Source organism: Colletotrichum tamarilloi (assembly GCF_030869305.1).
Source record: "Colletotrichum tamarilloi strain Tom-12 chromosome Unknown Scaffold_40.1, whole genome shotgun sequence".
NCBI classification, from domain to species: Eukaryota; Fungi; Ascomycota; class Sordariomycetes; order Glomerellales; family Glomerellaceae; genus Colletotrichum; species Colletotrichum tamarilloi.
The window spans coordinates 65627-81879 of NW_026849423.1; the positions used below are offsets into that span (position 1 = coordinate 65627).

General features: G+C 49.7%; 7 protein-coding genes across 7 annotated transcripts; 4 read left to right on the top strand and 3 right to left on the bottom strand.

Annotated features, from left to right (window-relative positions):
- Positions 1-1201: 1201 nt before the first annotated feature.
- Positions 1202-2524, top strand: CTAM01_09697 (uncharacterized protein; the record flags this gene model as incomplete). The annotated part of the gene is made up of 1 exon (XM_060525714.1): positions 1202-2524. One exon carries the CDS (start codon positions 1202-1204, stop codon positions 2522-2524), a length of 1323 nt encoding a protein of 440 aa, XP_060379590.1.
- A 130-nt stretch (positions 2525-2654) lies between these two features.
- Positions 2655-3662, bottom strand: CTAM01_09698 (uncharacterized protein; the record flags this gene model as incomplete). The annotated part of the gene is made up of 5 exons (XM_060525715.1): positions 2655-2838; positions 2890-2972; positions 3027-3230; positions 3308-3555; positions 3608-3662. The coding sequence occupies 5 exons, from the start codon at positions 3660-3662 to the stop codon at positions 2655-2657; spliced, it is 774 nt and encodes a 257-aa protein (XP_060379591.1).
- A 1657-nt stretch (positions 3663-5319) lies between these two features.
- CTAM01_09699 (AreB protein) lies at positions 5320-6723 on the top strand (the record flags this gene model as incomplete). Its single annotated transcript, XM_060525716.1, has 3 exons — positions 5320-5587; positions 5650-6629; positions 6694-6723. 3 exons carry the CDS (start codon positions 5320-5322, stop codon positions 6721-6723), a joined length of 1278 nt encoding a protein of 425 aa, XP_060379592.1.
- Positions 6724-7547: 824 nt separating this feature from the next.
- On the bottom strand, positions 7548-9012 carry CTAM01_09700 (uncharacterized protein; the record flags this gene model as incomplete). Its single annotated transcript, XM_060525717.1, has 3 exons — positions 7548-8553; positions 8611-8679; positions 8741-9012. The coding sequence occupies 3 exons, from the start codon at positions 9010-9012 to the stop codon at positions 7548-7550; spliced, it is 1347 nt and encodes a 448-aa protein (XP_060379593.1).
- A 518-nt stretch (positions 9013-9530) lies between these two features.
- On the top strand, positions 9531-13051 carry CTAM01_09701 (uncharacterized protein; the record flags this gene model as incomplete). The annotated part of the gene is made up of 11 exons (XM_060525718.1): positions 9531-10212; positions 10588-10595; positions 10663-10786; positions 10836-11146; positions 11206-11341; positions 11406-11539; positions 11608-11747; positions 11798-11852; positions 11913-12178; positions 12245-12855; positions 12939-13051. 11 exons carry the CDS (start codon positions 9531-9533, stop codon positions 13049-13051), a joined length of 2580 nt encoding a protein of 859 aa, XP_060379594.1.
- Positions 13052-13327: 276 nt separating this feature from the next.
- CTAM01_09702 (uncharacterized protein) lies at positions 13328-13717 on the bottom strand (the record flags this gene model as incomplete). The annotated part of the gene is made up of 1 exon (XM_060525719.1): positions 13328-13717. The coding sequence occupies one exon, from the start codon at positions 13715-13717 to the stop codon at positions 13328-13330; it is 390 nt and encodes a 129-aa protein (XP_060379595.1).
- Positions 13718-15309: 1592 nt separating this feature from the next.
- CTAM01_09703 (uncharacterized protein) lies at positions 15310-15888 on the top strand (the record flags this gene model as incomplete). Its single annotated transcript, XM_060525720.1, has 1 exon — positions 15310-15888. One exon carries the CDS (start codon positions 15310-15312, stop codon positions 15886-15888), a length of 579 nt encoding a protein of 192 aa, XP_060379596.1.
- Between the last annotated feature and the right edge of the window lie 365 nt (positions 15889-16253).

A 16253-nucleotide genomic window follows, 5' to 3' on the forward strand; every position in this document is an offset into this window, starting at 1 on the left:
TAGATCTGTACGCACCGTGCAGCAATAGCATGGTCTCAAATTGATTGTGACTTGAACATTTTCAACGGGACTCACGGGTTAAGATTTGGTCTCTTCGTGATCTCCCTTGCAAGGATGCTGGTTCGGGCCAATCAACCTCCATGATAGTAGCTATGACTGTGGACATAGCGACATAGGTAGTTGGGCGCGGTAAACGCGCTGTGTTGACTTTCCAGCCCCCTCTTTTCAACTAGGCAGTTGGGCAGATTTTGACCAGGCAGACTGTCACCTTTTTTTCTGCCTCCGACAAGTCATCAGGATCATGCCGAGTGCCCTCAGTCGACAAGATCAGTACCACATCATCTGAACCTTTTTGAGCGTCTAGAGTCCAAAGTAAAATTGCATGACGCGGATGGTGTCCTATCACAAAGTCACGGACGATGAGCCACCACCAGGTGTGACTGGATGGGATCTCTTGTGTGCTTGTAAGAAACGGCGTGGATGGCATAGAAAGCTTACATACGCACAGATCCGGCATGCTGCCATGAACTTGTGCGGCCTCTGCGGCGTGTACAAAACTGTGGTTGAGGCGGTTATTGATGGGCGTCTTCCGGCATTATTTCAGGGAGCACGGAACGAGGGTGAACGAGATCAGATTCTTGACGAACTTGTCGTAGGAAGCATTGGCCTTACAACAGCCAATACGGAGGAGAGCATGGATTTGCTCATCAAAGGAGTCTATGTCTGAGTCTCTCTCTTTATAGACCCCGAAGAACAATCCGTTTTCAGAGTCTCAAGTAATGGGGATGAGGAGGTTGGCTTTCCCAGAGAGACGCAGTTTGGACCGTCAACAGACTCTGATAGGAGCTTTGCGAGGGCGCAACAATGGCTTCGGCAATGTGTGGACCACCATGATTGCGGGAAGGCTCGTGGCTCATTCTATCCACGCAGGCTTCTTGATCTTCGGGGTGACCAAGTTCGACTCGTTGAGACTGTCAAGGCCAGTGATTTTCAGGGGCCATACGTCTGCCTAAGCCACCGTTGGGGCGACGCAAAGTTCTCACGGTTGACAAGCACGACTGAAAACCTACATATGCACATGGAAGGAATCGAATGGGGCGATATTCCAAAGACATTCCGAGATGCCATTGTCATCTGTCGACGTTTAAGTGTGGAGTACCTGTGGATCGATACGTTGTGTATCTTGCAAGACTTCCCCGAAATGTCGGACGAGCAAAAGCGAATAACGGGTGCGGATTTCGCAGCTGAGAACTCGGCCATGGCCCGCATCTATCGGAACTCCTACTTCACCATCTATGCAAGCGTCTCAACAAGTATGGCCAGTGGCATTTTCTCATCCAGGCGTTACGGGAGTCATCAAATCAAGATCGGTGACGCTAATGGCAAAGAGTCGATCCTGCGCATCAGAGAAAGAACGTCACACTTCACACCACCCACAGATCTGGAGACTAGAGGCTGGACATTCCAGGAGTATCTGCTACCTTGCCGAGTTCTAGAATTCGGGCCTTTTGATATCTCTTGGAAGTGCAACCAAATCTATATCTGCGAATGTCTGCACAATACGGGGGCGGCTCACTGGCGCAAGGAGCTAGCTCGACGTACATTGCCGCCTCAGAATGCTGCAGAGGCTGAGGAGTGGTGGGCAGGCATACTTCGGCAGTACACGATGAGGCGCCTGGCAAAGGATGAGGATAAATTACCTGCTCTCTCCGGGCTTGCACAGCTCTATCACCAACTGACGCGCGATACTTACCTGGCGGGCTTATGGCAAGCGTCTCTTCCTCAATGCCTGTTGTGGTTCAACACTGCAAAAGCTGGCACGTATCCGATGAATCTTGGTATAGGTCAAAGAGCTCCAATAGCCCGTGCTCCCTCCTGGTCCTGGGCTTCGCTTGATATCGTTAACGACGCCCAGTGCCGCTTCTGGTGGCCACGAGTATCGCTTTCTACAAATCCTATCATGTACGGAGACGGCGCTTCACTGCGGCCGGTATGCACCGTATACGAAGCTCTTTGTCAGCCGATAACGGATGATTCGTTTGGTAAGGTGATGGGGGGCTTCGTCGACCTCGGTGTAATGCTCATTTCGGCGAGGGTCGGCACCAAGCCTCAAGGGAATGACTGCTTTAGCACGGCTGGTGATGTGGCTTGGACACTGGATTATGTCGAAGACGGCACAGATGTTCACGTATGTCTAGCTGACTGCAGCTTGGATGATGACAGTCTGCAAATTGGAGACGAAGTGTTTTGCGCGCCAATCGTGGAAACACTTTCGGAATCAGAATCAGACAGAGGCTGTTTGGTGCTCAAGCGCATGCTAGAAGGATCGGATTTCAGACGCATAGGCTTTGCCGTCTTGCGCAAGCCGAACCCAAGCTGGGATCGGGCGAATGGCCCACTTAGAATGCACAGGGGATGGGGATACAAAGAGCCAGATCTAACGACTCCAGAATATGCCGAGAAGGTTCAGAGTTATGCCCTGCCGTACAACTCAAATGTACTGTGCCGTATTAAGATTGTTTGAGTTAGCTGAGAAAGCTGAGAAAGCTGACAGGTTCATGATGACCTCTTAATCGCGGATGGTGTAATGTTTCAATCCACCTATCTGCACTTGGGAAGACTCTGTGGCCAACACAGTCCAAGTTCATGTTCATTCAAATAGCTCTGCCACCATCGACCTCCAAGTTGACACCAGTGATGAACTTGCTCTCGTCCGAAACCAAGAATACAGAGGCGTCTACCACGTCTTCAATCTCACCCAATCTTTGTAAGGGGACGTTTCCAATGAACTTCTGACGATTTTCCGGTGTGTCCTTCATACCAATGAAGGATTCGAATCTACGCATGTGGATGAGCAACAACTAGATGGCTCAGAAGAATCCAACTTACAGGCCAGTTCCAGTCAAAAGAGGACAGATGGAATTCACGCGAATCTTATGGGCACCGTACTCGGCCGCCAATCCCTTGGTCGCCTGCAATCTGGTTAGCCAAGTGTCGTTTATCTATATCAGTCACTCTCTACTTACGTTGCAGACGGCTCCCTTGGAGGCATTGTACCACACAAGACCTGGCCGGGGGCGCAGAGCTCCAATCGAGGAGATGTTGAGCATCACGCCTCCTTCCCCTTGCTTGATGACTCGCGGCATGAACGCTGCGGTGCCGAGGAAGATACCCTTCACGTTGACATTGAAGACCTTGTCAAACTCGCTCTCTGTTACCTCAGCCGTAGGCTGTGGCAGTGGGAAGTCAGCGTATCATTCCCTACGAATCATAACCGTTTAGTTTATAGATGTGCGGAAATGCTGACCTTGTTCCTGTAAGTCGTGCCGGCGTTATTCACAAGACAGTCGATTCGGCCGTAGCGCGATTGCGCGGCATCCATCAACTTCTCCCAGTCCTCAGCATTTGTGACGTCTGCTTTGAAGAACGATATCGAATCGGGAGCGCTTTGCGCTACTCTTTGTCCGTCGCTCTCATTGATGTCGGTAATGAGAACTTTAGCTCCTTCTTGGGCGAATTTGTTGGCAATACCCTCGCCGAAGCCATGCCCTCCGCCTAGAAAATGTCAGAAAGCCCAGGATACGACTGGAAGTGAAGGTTGTTCTACCTGTGATGATGACGACCTTTCCAGCTAGTCTCGATCCTGTCTTGGTGTCACTCATGTTGATTGCTTCTTCGCCTCAGACGTCCAGATATTGATACAATTTTTGGTGTAGTTGATCAAGATGGTTTGTTGATATTTGCTAGACACAAATACCCTTTTCAATATGTCACAATTATAACCCCTCATTTAAATAACCATAGAGGTTGTACAGCGCATAGCGTTCATACTAAGACCGCGACAAAGCACATTGCATCATAAGAAGGCGGGGAGGTGCGGGGGCTAGGACGCCGGGCAACGAATTCCGTGTGCCGCCACGGCACGGTCCGGCGAAACCCTTTACGGCTCGGTTATACAACCCATTTTCCGTGGTTTTTCTTTTTCGAATTGAATATGCGAATGTCAACAACATGAAGAGCGCTCGATAGATGCATGTTGTCTTACTCGGGTCTTTGTTGCCAATGCAGTATGCGACAACACAGCACACCTCCATGTCGAATGGACATCAGCTCGTTACCACAGATGTTGTGAGGTTCAGCAACAAAATCCACGAGTGATTTTAGACGTCAAAACTCAAGTCTTTCCAGGTCATTCACGATAGTCCGCGACTCTGCACTTGGGATTCATCTACCTTACTCCAGAGCCTCTTGAGTAATCGTCACTCTGTGTTAATTACATGTATCTGAGGCCATTGTGCGCCGTTTTTATGAAGTCAGTGAGAGAATTAAGTTCCTGAGAGCGGCTTTCTGTACCAATCAAAGTAAGATTGGAGCGATGCCTACGTGTAGATAAGGCAAGAGTTGAAATGCTCAAGTTACGTGGCTCTCAGAAACTTGCCAAACTTTTTAACACTTGTTGCTTACCAAATTCAAACTGCGGGGGATTAGGGAGTCGACTCTCGTTTTTGATGGAAGTGCTCATCCATTATGACGCGACTGTCACCACTCCTGGATTGAGATTCAAAAGCTTACTAGTGCTAGATATCAAGAATTGAAATCGGTTGCCTAGATTAGAAAATAAGTAAATTTGCACTAGGCAACCAAATTGGTCTTCAAAAGTAAAACTTCTGACAACTTGTTGCAGTATCATTGCAGTAACGAGGTAGCATATGTCAAACTCACCGAGTCAGGTTTCCAAAACCCAATCTTGATGTCACTCCCTAACCCAACTTCCGAACGGGAAGACGCAGGGGATTGCTGTTCGTCCTAACACATACGCGTTCTAGAAAGGTTTTGCGCTGCCTCACTCATTCTTCAAAGAAAAGCGTGGGGTCTCATCCCATGATCTCCAAAGTTTCATCTTCCCTGCCAGCGAAACCACATCCATTGACTTCACTACTCCTCAACACCCCACACGACTAACTCCAGCCCCAATATACCCCGCATGGAGCTAGGCATTTGGAAAGATAAGCGACTCCTGGTCGGGGATTGCCCTGTCTATAAGTCCCGACTACAACAACCGTTCCGCCAAGATGGCTGCGCGGGCCAACCGGTCAACTCTGCGGGGTGCTGCTAAGCTGAACTCTGTCCGAGGTGTGTTCGGCATCAGGTTTTGAGAGGGTAAGAAATGCGGCAGATGTCAATCCCCATACTTGCGGGCGTTGATTTCCCGCAGGCGCTTTTCGGAGTGTGCTTAAATACCGACTCCGTCTTATATCTCGACAATTGAGGACACCATTCAGTTTCTCACCAATTTATTGTCCTCAACCACCAAAGACGATGGCTACTATTCAACAAGCACCTATGCTGGGGGTGACCCCAAGCATGACTCAAGGTCTAAAGTCGTCGACCGAGCATGTTGAACATGTCGAGCACGTGGAAGACAAAGCTTCTTTGATCCAAAAGACAAGTTTGCTAGGGTTGAAAAATATTGAGACAGAAGCATATGTGGTGGACAAGTTGAACGCTGACTTTGAGCTGGTTCCAATCATTCTTGATGAGATTCGACCAAATGAGGTTCTTGTTGAAATGAAGTACAGTGGAGTGTGTATGTCAACTTCAACAATCACCTGGGAACATCTCGTTCGTCAGCCATTGACAGTATCACAGGCCATACCGATATAGTAACACAACAGGGCGGTCTTCCCTTCGTTGAGTTTCCTGCCATTTTCGGTCACGAAGGAGCTGGTGTAGTCCGCGACATTGGAAGAGACGTCAAGATCAAGGACCTGGCCATTGGTGACGCAGTTCTCCTCTCCTTCAATCATTGTGGATCATGCAAGACCTGTACGAGCGGTCATTCTGCACTCTGCCCAGAATCGTCAATGATCAACATCAATTCCGTACGGGTAAGCGACCGCAGCACACCAGCTCGGCTGGCTTCCGATGGCCGTGCTGTCCGGAGTCAATTCTTTGGGCAGTCCTCATTCTGCAAAATGTCTGTCGTCAACGAGAAATCAGTGGTCCGGTGCCCACCGTCGGCGGTAGAGCACATGGGTGTCTATGCCCCACTCGGATGCGGACTCCAGACCGGCGCCGGAACGGTCATGAACGTCGTCAAGCCGGGCAAAGAAGACTCCATCATCATTTTCGGACTCGGAAGTGTGGGTCTTGCGGCGTTGATGGCTGCACACTACCTCGAAACCGGGCAGATCATTGCCGTCGATATTGTTCCCGAGCGCCTTGTGCTTGCCAAGGAGCTTGGAGCCACACACACTATCAACTCGAGGGAATGCAGCGACGTAGTCCAGGAGATCAAGAAAATAAGCAACGGGGGTCCAACGTTCGCTGTAGAATGCACTGGAATCTTGAAGGTCATTGAAGACATGATTGCTTGCATCGGTCCCCTGGGTACAGCAGTCCAAGTTGGGGTACCGCCTCCAGGAGCCATAATCAAGCTCGACCCGCAAGAGTTCCTGATTGGGAACAAGAAATATGTTGGCGTAATTGAGGGAGACGCGGTTCCTGCAGAGTTCATTCCCAAATTGATCTCCATGCACCAAGAAGGCAGATTCCCCATCGACAAGTTAGCTGGGTTTTATCCAGCATCACAGTTGAACCATGCCATACAAGAAATGGCTGCCGGAAAAGTAAGTTGTCATAGCTTCCGTCCAGTTTCTTCGTCTTCTTCGAAAGCTAACCAAATTTAAAAAGGTCATCAAGCCAGTGATTCAATGGATTTAGCCCAGCATCCCGTGGCCAGGTAGACAAAGCGATGGGCTTGGCTGGACAGAGGCCTCGAACAAATGATCGTCAGCGGGGTACATATTTTTGGTATAGAGATACATCTGTCGACTCGTTCTAGATCTGATTTCACTGCATACTTCCGCGTGGTCCCGCGGTCAGCAAGCTATTATGAAAGCGGCAGGCTGGCTGGCTTGTCGATCCTATCTCCACTGATTCAAGCCTTGGTTCGAAGCACGCCAAGTCAGTTGTTGATCATTCTTCGAGAGACTAGTCACGCCTAAGAAATAAAAATGTGTGTTTAAACCAAGCGTCATCTGCAACTCAATTTGGCCCCAATTGCCTGGAAAAGAGATCGCGCCGTGTCTCATCAAATCGTTCAACGCCACCAAAAGCCTCTTAGTACTACAAGAATGCGTCTCACTTCAGCCCTGCCACCGGAAGATTAGACCATACTGCAAACGGCTTTCACCCGCATGTATCACCGCATTCCCCAAGCTCATGTAAGATGAATGTCTCACGTGGCCTCTTAGAGCAGCTATCGCTCGAGTTAGCCATGTACACTGCGGCGGGATCGGTCCGGTCCCGCACTGGAGAAGCCGTTTCTCGACTGCCGGGAGTTAGTGTGCTGGTTCCCACAGGAACTGGCTGTTCCTCTCTTATTGCGTCTAGCTGCAAAAAAGTCTCGGAAACCTATCGCGTGCCTCTATGGACGTTGACAGAGTCACAGGATTTGTTGGTAGGCAATAAGCAAAGCAGTCAAATTAACCAGCTAATCACATGCTTCCCCCAAGCTATCTCTATGATGATACCGATGCCCACCATTACTTAGTAGTGATCAATTTTGAAGGCGCCGAGTGAACTGTCAGCGGCAGTGGCCGACTGGGTCCCTCGTCGTCTGAACCCCAGAAGTTCAACTTGGCAATGGCCAGGTTTGTCTTCTCCTTCATATCATCACCATACACCCACAAATGCTTCATCTTCCTCGTAGAGTTCTTGAGGTGTTCTACCGCCTTATTCTGAAGGATAGGGGCCGTCTGTAATGGAGAAACCCAACCTGTTTCGTCTGTCGGATCATGATGCAGACAAGCTGCCAGCACGATCGATTTGAGTGAGTCTCGGCTGCTGAAGTCTCCTGCCAGGCTTTCCCATCGCTGGGCAGCAAGGTCCTCGGCCTTGATGGATGATGTGGGACTGCGCGCGGCCACCCAAACTGGCAACCGGCATTCCAAACCCCATCGGTCTTCCTCAGAATCCACGTCCCACCCACGAAAGATGACAGCCTTTCCGCGAACATCGCGAAGAAGAGGCCATTGTTTGCCTGTGTACAAGAGATTTTCTTTCTTCATATCCCTCTTGAAGTCTCTGTTGAAGTTCTTCGGCAGATCGTCGTAATTGATGCTGTAACCCTCGGACCAATGCTTGTCGGCGTCATATGTTGCGGAGGCGGATGAGAAACTGAGCATGATCATGACGGTTTCGTTCTTATTGTCTTTCAAGAAGTCCCTGACATCATCAAGTACGTCTTCGAGCTGCTTTTCAAGGACCAGAGGGCCGTGCCGTAGTCTGCGTTCTCCGTCACATCGTAGGTCGAGCAGCCGAACGCCGTTTTGAAGTTGAGTGCGAATACTGTCTTTGTGGCACTTGTGCATGCCGAGTAACTGTAACCTCAGCTTCTTATCGCTGATTTCTGGCTCGACGTCAATGTTCGCGACATCGTTGATCCAATAGGTTGAGGCACTGCTACAACGAGTTCCCGGTAAGCTCAAATCCTTTACACACATGTCGTCGGGGAGGTGCTTCATCCAAGATTTGGCACAGAAATCGGTTCTGTCAGCATGTTAGATTGGGAAATGTCATGCCTTGACTCATGACTACTATGCTCACTTGGGCTGCATGACACATTGCCGCTTCTCAAAGTCAAAATTGGCTGTCGAGCCAACGTAATCCCGATAACTATGAATGGTCAGCTAGTGCCGGAGTTCGTGACTCGGGCAAAGTGAACTCTGGAACTCACTCGGTTGCTTTCATGTACTTGTTGCGGTATCGAAAGGCCCCCTCAATGACAATGTAGTACTCGAAATGGCGCGTGTCTGTAGTAAGGCCCAAAAGATTACTGAATTGAATAAGTTCAACTCCCTTGCGAACCCATCGCGTTCCGGGCAGAAGCTTGAGTGATCCTCCAGCAGAAGCCCAGATTACGACATGATATTCAGGGTACTGCGCCTGCAGAACCTGCAATCTGTTCTGAACAGGGTTTTTGGCGCTTGTCGGAAGTCCCACTGCCATGGTTGGATTGTTGATTTGTTGCGAATTGAAGATCAACGGAAATGCTTTCGCAACTGAAAAATGAATCATACCTTGAGCCCCGAGACAGAATTATATAGATGCTCACGGCATTTCCCCCTGCACTGCTTCAGATGCGTGTTTTTCATGTCAGACTAGCCTGGCTGATAGGTGACAAAAGTCCGGGGTAAGACAACCTGCATTCGTCCAGTTAGGCTGAATACGCCAAGAAACCAACCCATCTCTCGCACCATGCGGCTGAGCCGTAGTGAGACAAACGAAAGCCATAGTTCTATCCAGGCCGTTTCCGGTGTGAGTTACTCGTGGTTCCGGCAGGTACGCACGCGACCATAGAAACGATGGTGAGTACCCAATGCTGGAGCCTGGAGCGTGGACGTACTTGACTAGGACGATGACTGCGCCCCTGATACAAAATAGAGACTACGACGTTACCATGGACCTGAAGCTCTATCATATGGACCAGCCGCCTCCTTTCAACTTCTGCACCACACTTACTTATCATGGAAAGTGCTTACAACAGTCCCCCGTCGACACCCGGCGCCAATACTTTCAACGGTGCTACAAAAAGCCCGTCTGACTCGGACACGATTTTGACATTTCAACGCATAGACAAAGCAACACCTACGTCATCTTCTGGGGCGAAGGCTGATGCCACGTCTTTTCCAGTGACGGGAAGCCCTGCGGGAACCATCGGGTTCGCCGTGCTGTTGAAGAAATGCGGCTTCAACGCCAACGCGAACGTTGGGATGCACGGTGTCACCATGGCTAAGATCAAAGAGGGGATGATTGCAATTGGTCTGGCCAAGGAGTTTGACATATGGAGTTCTCCGTCATCTATGCTCCTCGACTATGACCTTACTCTTTCGGAATACGTGGAGCAGGTATCGAAGCTTACGAAAAGTCCCCAGTCGGATGTGAGAATTTACTACGGTCTGAAAAAGGATCACAACGCGCAGACAGTACAGGACATCTACAAGACTGGAGATTTTATCATCAGGATCGTCCAAATCAAGAATGATAAGTCGCAGGCGATTCAAGCTCTCAGAGTGATGAAGTCGCCTCCAGAAGATGCACATGAAACTGGCCATATCATCGATATCCAGGACCTAGGCTCTCGGACACTCTGGGACTTGAGAGACGGAATTAGCGCAATGCAAGTCTACCATGTTCTTGACTCACTCTGTATTTCCACTTCTAACATCACAACATGAAGGTCGCAGCTAAAAGATAAACATCATTTTTGTCTGCCGGATGAAACCCCTCTTTCTGATAAAACCAGATTCGACGACTACATCAAGATGCTTGTAAGTTTGAGCCCTTTCAATTTCACCATTTGAACACCCAGACTGAACCAACAAATCAAGGATGAGACATGTCCATATGAGAGTAGCGTTCCATCGATCAACCTCAGGTTTAAAGACGCTTCATCTTGTTTCGATGAAGATCAGCCAAAGACAGTTTTGACAGCTTTGGGTGGCAATAAAGCAGTTCAAAAGGCTGAGGTACGACACCATGGATCTGGATTTTAACTGATTGACTGACACAGTTTCGCCACAGGCCTCCAGGTTAGAGTGATCCGTTTAACCACGTTTTACGTCAACTTGGATTCACAATTGATACCTAACCATCAAGTCCAGTATCTCACCGTCATCACTCGATGAGTTGCAGTGGGAACTCGTCATGAAGAACTGCCAAGTCATGCACGGCTGGTATATTGATCCGGTCAGCACTGAGATCAAAATGGCACCAAAACCGGGTTCGTTGTTGATGTTTGACAATAAGAGCTTCTACTGATAGTAGTATAGCATTCCGTCTCAAGTCAGGTTTGAATCTTGACTACAGCCCAGATAGCACAGTCTCCACTGCAGAGGTTGAGATCGCCATTCCCAATTACGGGGTCACGGACGGTTCAAAAATTGATGTCGTCACTACTGAGAGCGGAATCAAGCACTCTCTTGTTCGTAATAGCTTTGACAAGTCTTCTATGGATAACAAACTCGCCCTCGGCTACTCAGGAATCGGTATCAACGTGGCTAGCGGAAAGTCCTTCGACTCCCAAGGTGAGCAATCATCAGGGAGCAATAGGTCTGTCAAGAGCATGATCGGCATATACAAGGTAGGCAACGCACTACCAGAACTAAGTTACTTGACTTCACATCGCTTATAACCGCCTAGCTTCCCCGAGCTACTTTGTTTCTTAACGCGGATGATCTCGTTCCGACCAAGGCATTCACAAATGGCATTGAAAAGATCAAGGAGCTAGGTGAGGAAGCGGATGAGACAGACGTTCGCAAATTTTACGAAAGATTTGGTACGTGGTGGTCCCATGATACAGCTTCCGCCTCACACAAGATGAAATTGTTGAAACCTTATAGGGCAATTTTTCTGCCACGAGGTCATTCTCGGGGGAATGTTGCTTTCGACAAAAGCTCTGGTTGGCAACGAATCCCAGGACGAAGAAAAGAGCCGATGTTCCTTCAAGCACGCTATCGGGATGTCTGTCTCCTCTGTATGCATCCTATCTGAAACGACTTTACACCTCTATTAAGTACCGGAAAAACTAACGAGTAGCTATAGCCTGTGGAAGTCATCATTGGGGCGGAGTCAAAGAAAGAAATCGCATCAGGTGCCGATCAGAGCATTGTTCGCAGCTATAAAGATAGCGATGACAGTGTGGTGTTCGAAGCAGTTGGTGGGAATACCATCTTGGCTTCCAAGTACGAGCCCTTGGCTCCAAAACTCCGTGTGTGATCTGACGTTTTCACAGCCCACAACAATGGTGCGCAACAGTTGGAGATTACAACAACTGGAGAGTTATCGGGGTAAGAATACTATATGTGGTTAATGCGATGGTGATTAATTCTTGCCTAACGTTTTGATAGAGACAAGAGATGAAGTTGATCCTCGACTCCTTCAAAGATAGTGGAGATCATGAGCTCCAAGATGTCGTCGACTTGTTCACTAAAGCATCTCAACTTACTGTCTCGAAGTTCATTGACATTCCAAAGTCAGCAAAGATCATTGCGCAATTTCGATTCAAGACGAAGAGTACGAATGCGGACAAAACACACTACCTTCGTCATGACATCTACAAACTCATTGACTTTGGACTTCGATCTGCGAGCGAGCAGAGGATTATGCCACAGAAGTAAGTTGCCATCCCGGACCATGCATGTAATTTCGGAACATAGGCTCACTTGGGTTATATCGCAAGATTTCAGGGGCCGCGAGTCGAACCATACGACCCTTCATGGAAAGACCAAGATGGTCTTTGGACCATAGCTCCAGTGGTGGGAGCTGGGCTATGTTGCCATGGGAGTCAAGGGCGATCGCAATTAGTCGATGGCTCTAGGGTCACTATCCGCTCGGGGCGTGATTCGCAAACCGCCTGGTATCTCTCCGTCCTCAGAACTTCGGCGGGAATCTTCGTTCCCTGTATCACGACCTCGAAACACTTTGTATGGAGAGTCCGAGAAGTTCTGCGGCCCAACACCAGGAGCACCATTGCTAAAGAGCCGTCACCCGACAAACCGCTCAGACACGATGCGGTCCTATGCTTGACTTATGACTTTGAGGACAACCCCCGAGGCTACCGAGACTTCAAAGACGATGATCGCGGCTTCCGGAATGTAGAGTACCCGGACAAAGACACCACCCAGTTGGTGCTCGTTGAATCACGTAACAGAACGGATATATGGCCGGATCGCAGAGTTCTTCTTCTTGCCGACGGGGAACCCTTTTTTACAGAATCTACTGCCAAAGTCGCGGACTTGAATGATTCCGAGATCTCTGTGAGAATTGCAAAGTTCAACATCGACGTCCGTGGTAAGTTGCCTTTTATTTTGTTGCTTCTAACCACTTGGGAGATTTGAATGGCTGAGTTGCACACACTTACCTGCGCGGCATAGACCAAATGGATGACGACTATGATATCTTGCAAAAAGATGGCGATTTCATCACGGCGAGACACGAGGAGCAGCAGAAGAAGTTGAAGACCAGAGATGAGGGGTCCTCGGGGTAGTCTTCTTCTGAGATAGCAGACTAGGATATGTTTGGGTGCGATTGACGCCTAAAGTACTAAGGTAGTATGGATCAACTTGAATTCGAGTATGACTTCTTTGATCCCTCCATCATGCAATAAAAGCACCCAATGCCAAAATCACCCAAGCCCTCAAAGTTGCCCCCCGGCCATTTCATATCTTGCTTCTTTGTTCGCATGCTACAATCCGGGCCACTTGAAATAACATCAGCATCAACTCACACTCGCAAGAGAGGCAGAATCAAGAGGCTCAAAAACTCACAAGAAGAACTTGCATGTCGCGCCTTCACCTGGGCGAGCGGACTTGACTTTGCCACCCCAGTTCCAGTTCGGGTACGTCTCCAGGCCATCTCGGAAACAGGCCCACCAGCAGTCACCTTCCCAATCCTTTTCGGTACAGAGATGAACGGAGACGCAAGGTTGTTGCTCCCGCCTTTCTATAGCTGCTTCGAGGGGACCTATATGGGTTCCATCTGTCGGACGTTCGGAGACGTGGGTGGTCGGTGATGGGGATAGGAGATTATTCCAGTGCTCCTGCTCTAGTTGAGAAGCACGCGTAGGATTGATTATAGTCGACATGGAGGCATCAGCTGCAGCGATCATGCAATTGAAGACAATGGCGTAGATGTATGGATTGAGGGCCAACATGGTGTTGATGGTGAATGGCCCAGAAAGGAGTGGCCTAGGATCACTTGGTGCAATGTAGCGGGGAGATCAAGAACTCAAGACGACACTTACCGGCGCCACGACGTAGTTTTATTCTGGTTTTCTGATCATCTAGGGCCTCTACTGCATGGCACATTACATGTTTGGTGTCTTTGATTGTTGACAGGAGCTCTAAAGAAACATCCCTCGATGTTGTAAATGCCCAAAAATGACACAAAGAGATGAAGTGGTCTGGCAGTCCCTTGGAGTCGCACGTGGATTTGAGAACGGCAAACTTCACATCAGGGATGCCTCTGGCTTTGGGAGCATCGCTCCACGAGCTGTAAGGGAGTGCTGGGCGATTTCGAATTCGGACAGCAAGCTCCAATGGGATTTGGGGGCTCACTGGCATCAATGTGCTTGGGAATCAATGCGCAGACATCCCTTTCCGCTACTGTTTTATCTTCGCAGCGATCTGAGTATCATGGCAGACCAAAATTTGAAGCAAGATTTACCTCTGCCTAGATCCTTCAACTCGGCTTCCACACTGCCTCTAAACTGCCGTCTCGGGCCGTGTGCGCAAATATCGCGAGGCACTCGGCTTCGAAAGTTGCACTTTCGCATTCCCCCGAAGCTTACTCCTCAAAATAGCTTCATCTGAGACCATTGGTCTTTTCTTTCCCACCAACCCAATCCGATGACCCTCCATCGTGGATCGTTGTCTCAAAGAAAACATCTGGATACGAAGTTTCCCCCAAACCACAGGGCCAAGGTTGAATCTCTTAGGTCATGCCGATGCAAGCTCAGCCAAACCGAAATCGAGCCGTGCCACCACCTCCAAATAAGCCATCAAGCCACCACGATGCAGAGCCCACGATATTCTGATAGGACGCCTCTTCCTCACTTCAACAGCGCTGATTGGTCGTGAGAGTTCCAGCTCCCAGAGCTGAGCCTCCTCCACACAACGCTCGTCATACCCCAACTCCAACAAACAAAGTGGAACGCCTTGCGGAGACTTTTTAAACATCATCGCGTGATGATGAAGGCCTCTGTAGGACTTAAATCCCATTGGGCGATGTTCGTATACCGCTTCTCAAATTAAGCTTACATGGCTACTGGGTTTATGTGGCCTATTGCTATGAGTTGCGGGGTTAAGAGAGAGAATTGCAGGGCTGACGGAGACCTCACCCGAAGGCTGAAATGTGGAAAGCCAAGTCGGGCTGTGTCAGTTTACGAGACGTATCGGTGAGAAAGTTGTGAGGCGCCATCTCGTGAGGACACCCGGTTCAGACCCCTTGACCACCTTATGTGAGATTTCGAAGAGCTGGGGAATGCCACGATACCTCTGCTTTTGCCTGATTCCCATCGGGTGCAGTAAGTCTCGAGATGAAAAGCTGTCTTGAGGGCTTCGTCGTATAGAATGAAGTTATAAATACAAGAAGGGTCATCCGTCTTTCTGGACGCCCATCTACCCTCATCACCACCATCCCCAGCTCACAGAATACCACCATCCTACTAGCTCCAAATATCGTCAAATCCCATCCCACAACCAACACTCACCAACCCTCACCAACCCTCACCAAACCTCCACCAAAATGTTCCCCAAGACCGTCCTCGCCCTCCTCCTCACCGTAACCTCCGCCCTCGCATCCCCCTTAGAAACCCGCCAAGCATCGACCTACTTCACCCCCTCCTCAACCTTCACCTACAACACCAGAACCGGCGCCATCACCCCAACCTACGGCACGGCCATCGTCTCCAAATCCACCTCCAACGCAGGCAACGACCTCACCGCCCTCCTAACCTTCACCTACCCGCCCGCCGCCGCCGGCAAAAAGTGCCAGTTCTACTTCTACCTCGACGCCGCCACCTCCAGCGTCTCGGGCAGCCGCAAGCTCGACGTCTTCACCTCGCTGAAGCCCGCGCCCGCCGGCGGCTCGCCCGGCTGGGGCGCGGGAGGACCCGGGAACCAGAGGAACGTGAACATCGGGCGGTTGTCTGTTGTTGCGGGCGGGTATGCTACGTGGGATGCCACGTACGGGGCGTACTTGACCGCGCCGACGGATTGCAAGGCGCCTGGTACCGTGGAGGGGCTCGAGCTCGTTGGCGTTAATGACAATGATTATGTTTCGTGGAATACGCAGGTTTCTGGGGCTCGGATTGCTTACTTCTGAGCTGCTTCTTCTTGGAACGAGGGTGAGTGTGGGGGTGACTGGGCAGGAGAGACATGTGTTCGATTCTGCGTCGCTCATTTGACGTTCTTGTACGTTCTCGTTACATGTTGATGTTTGTTGTAGAGAATTTGGCTTAGGATTGCTTTGTAGAGAAGGGTGTCAGTCATGCTTTACCTTACACTCCCTTATGGCATATCGGATATTTATTACTGAATTATTGCTTCAATGCTCTGTCTGGTTAACAACCTACTTGTCCCCAGGTCGCTCAACAGTGATTGTCAGCTCTACTATCTACCCAGAGCCCTCCACAGTGATTTCTATCATCAATGCAATGGACTTGAACTTGTCCACTACCACTTCTCTAG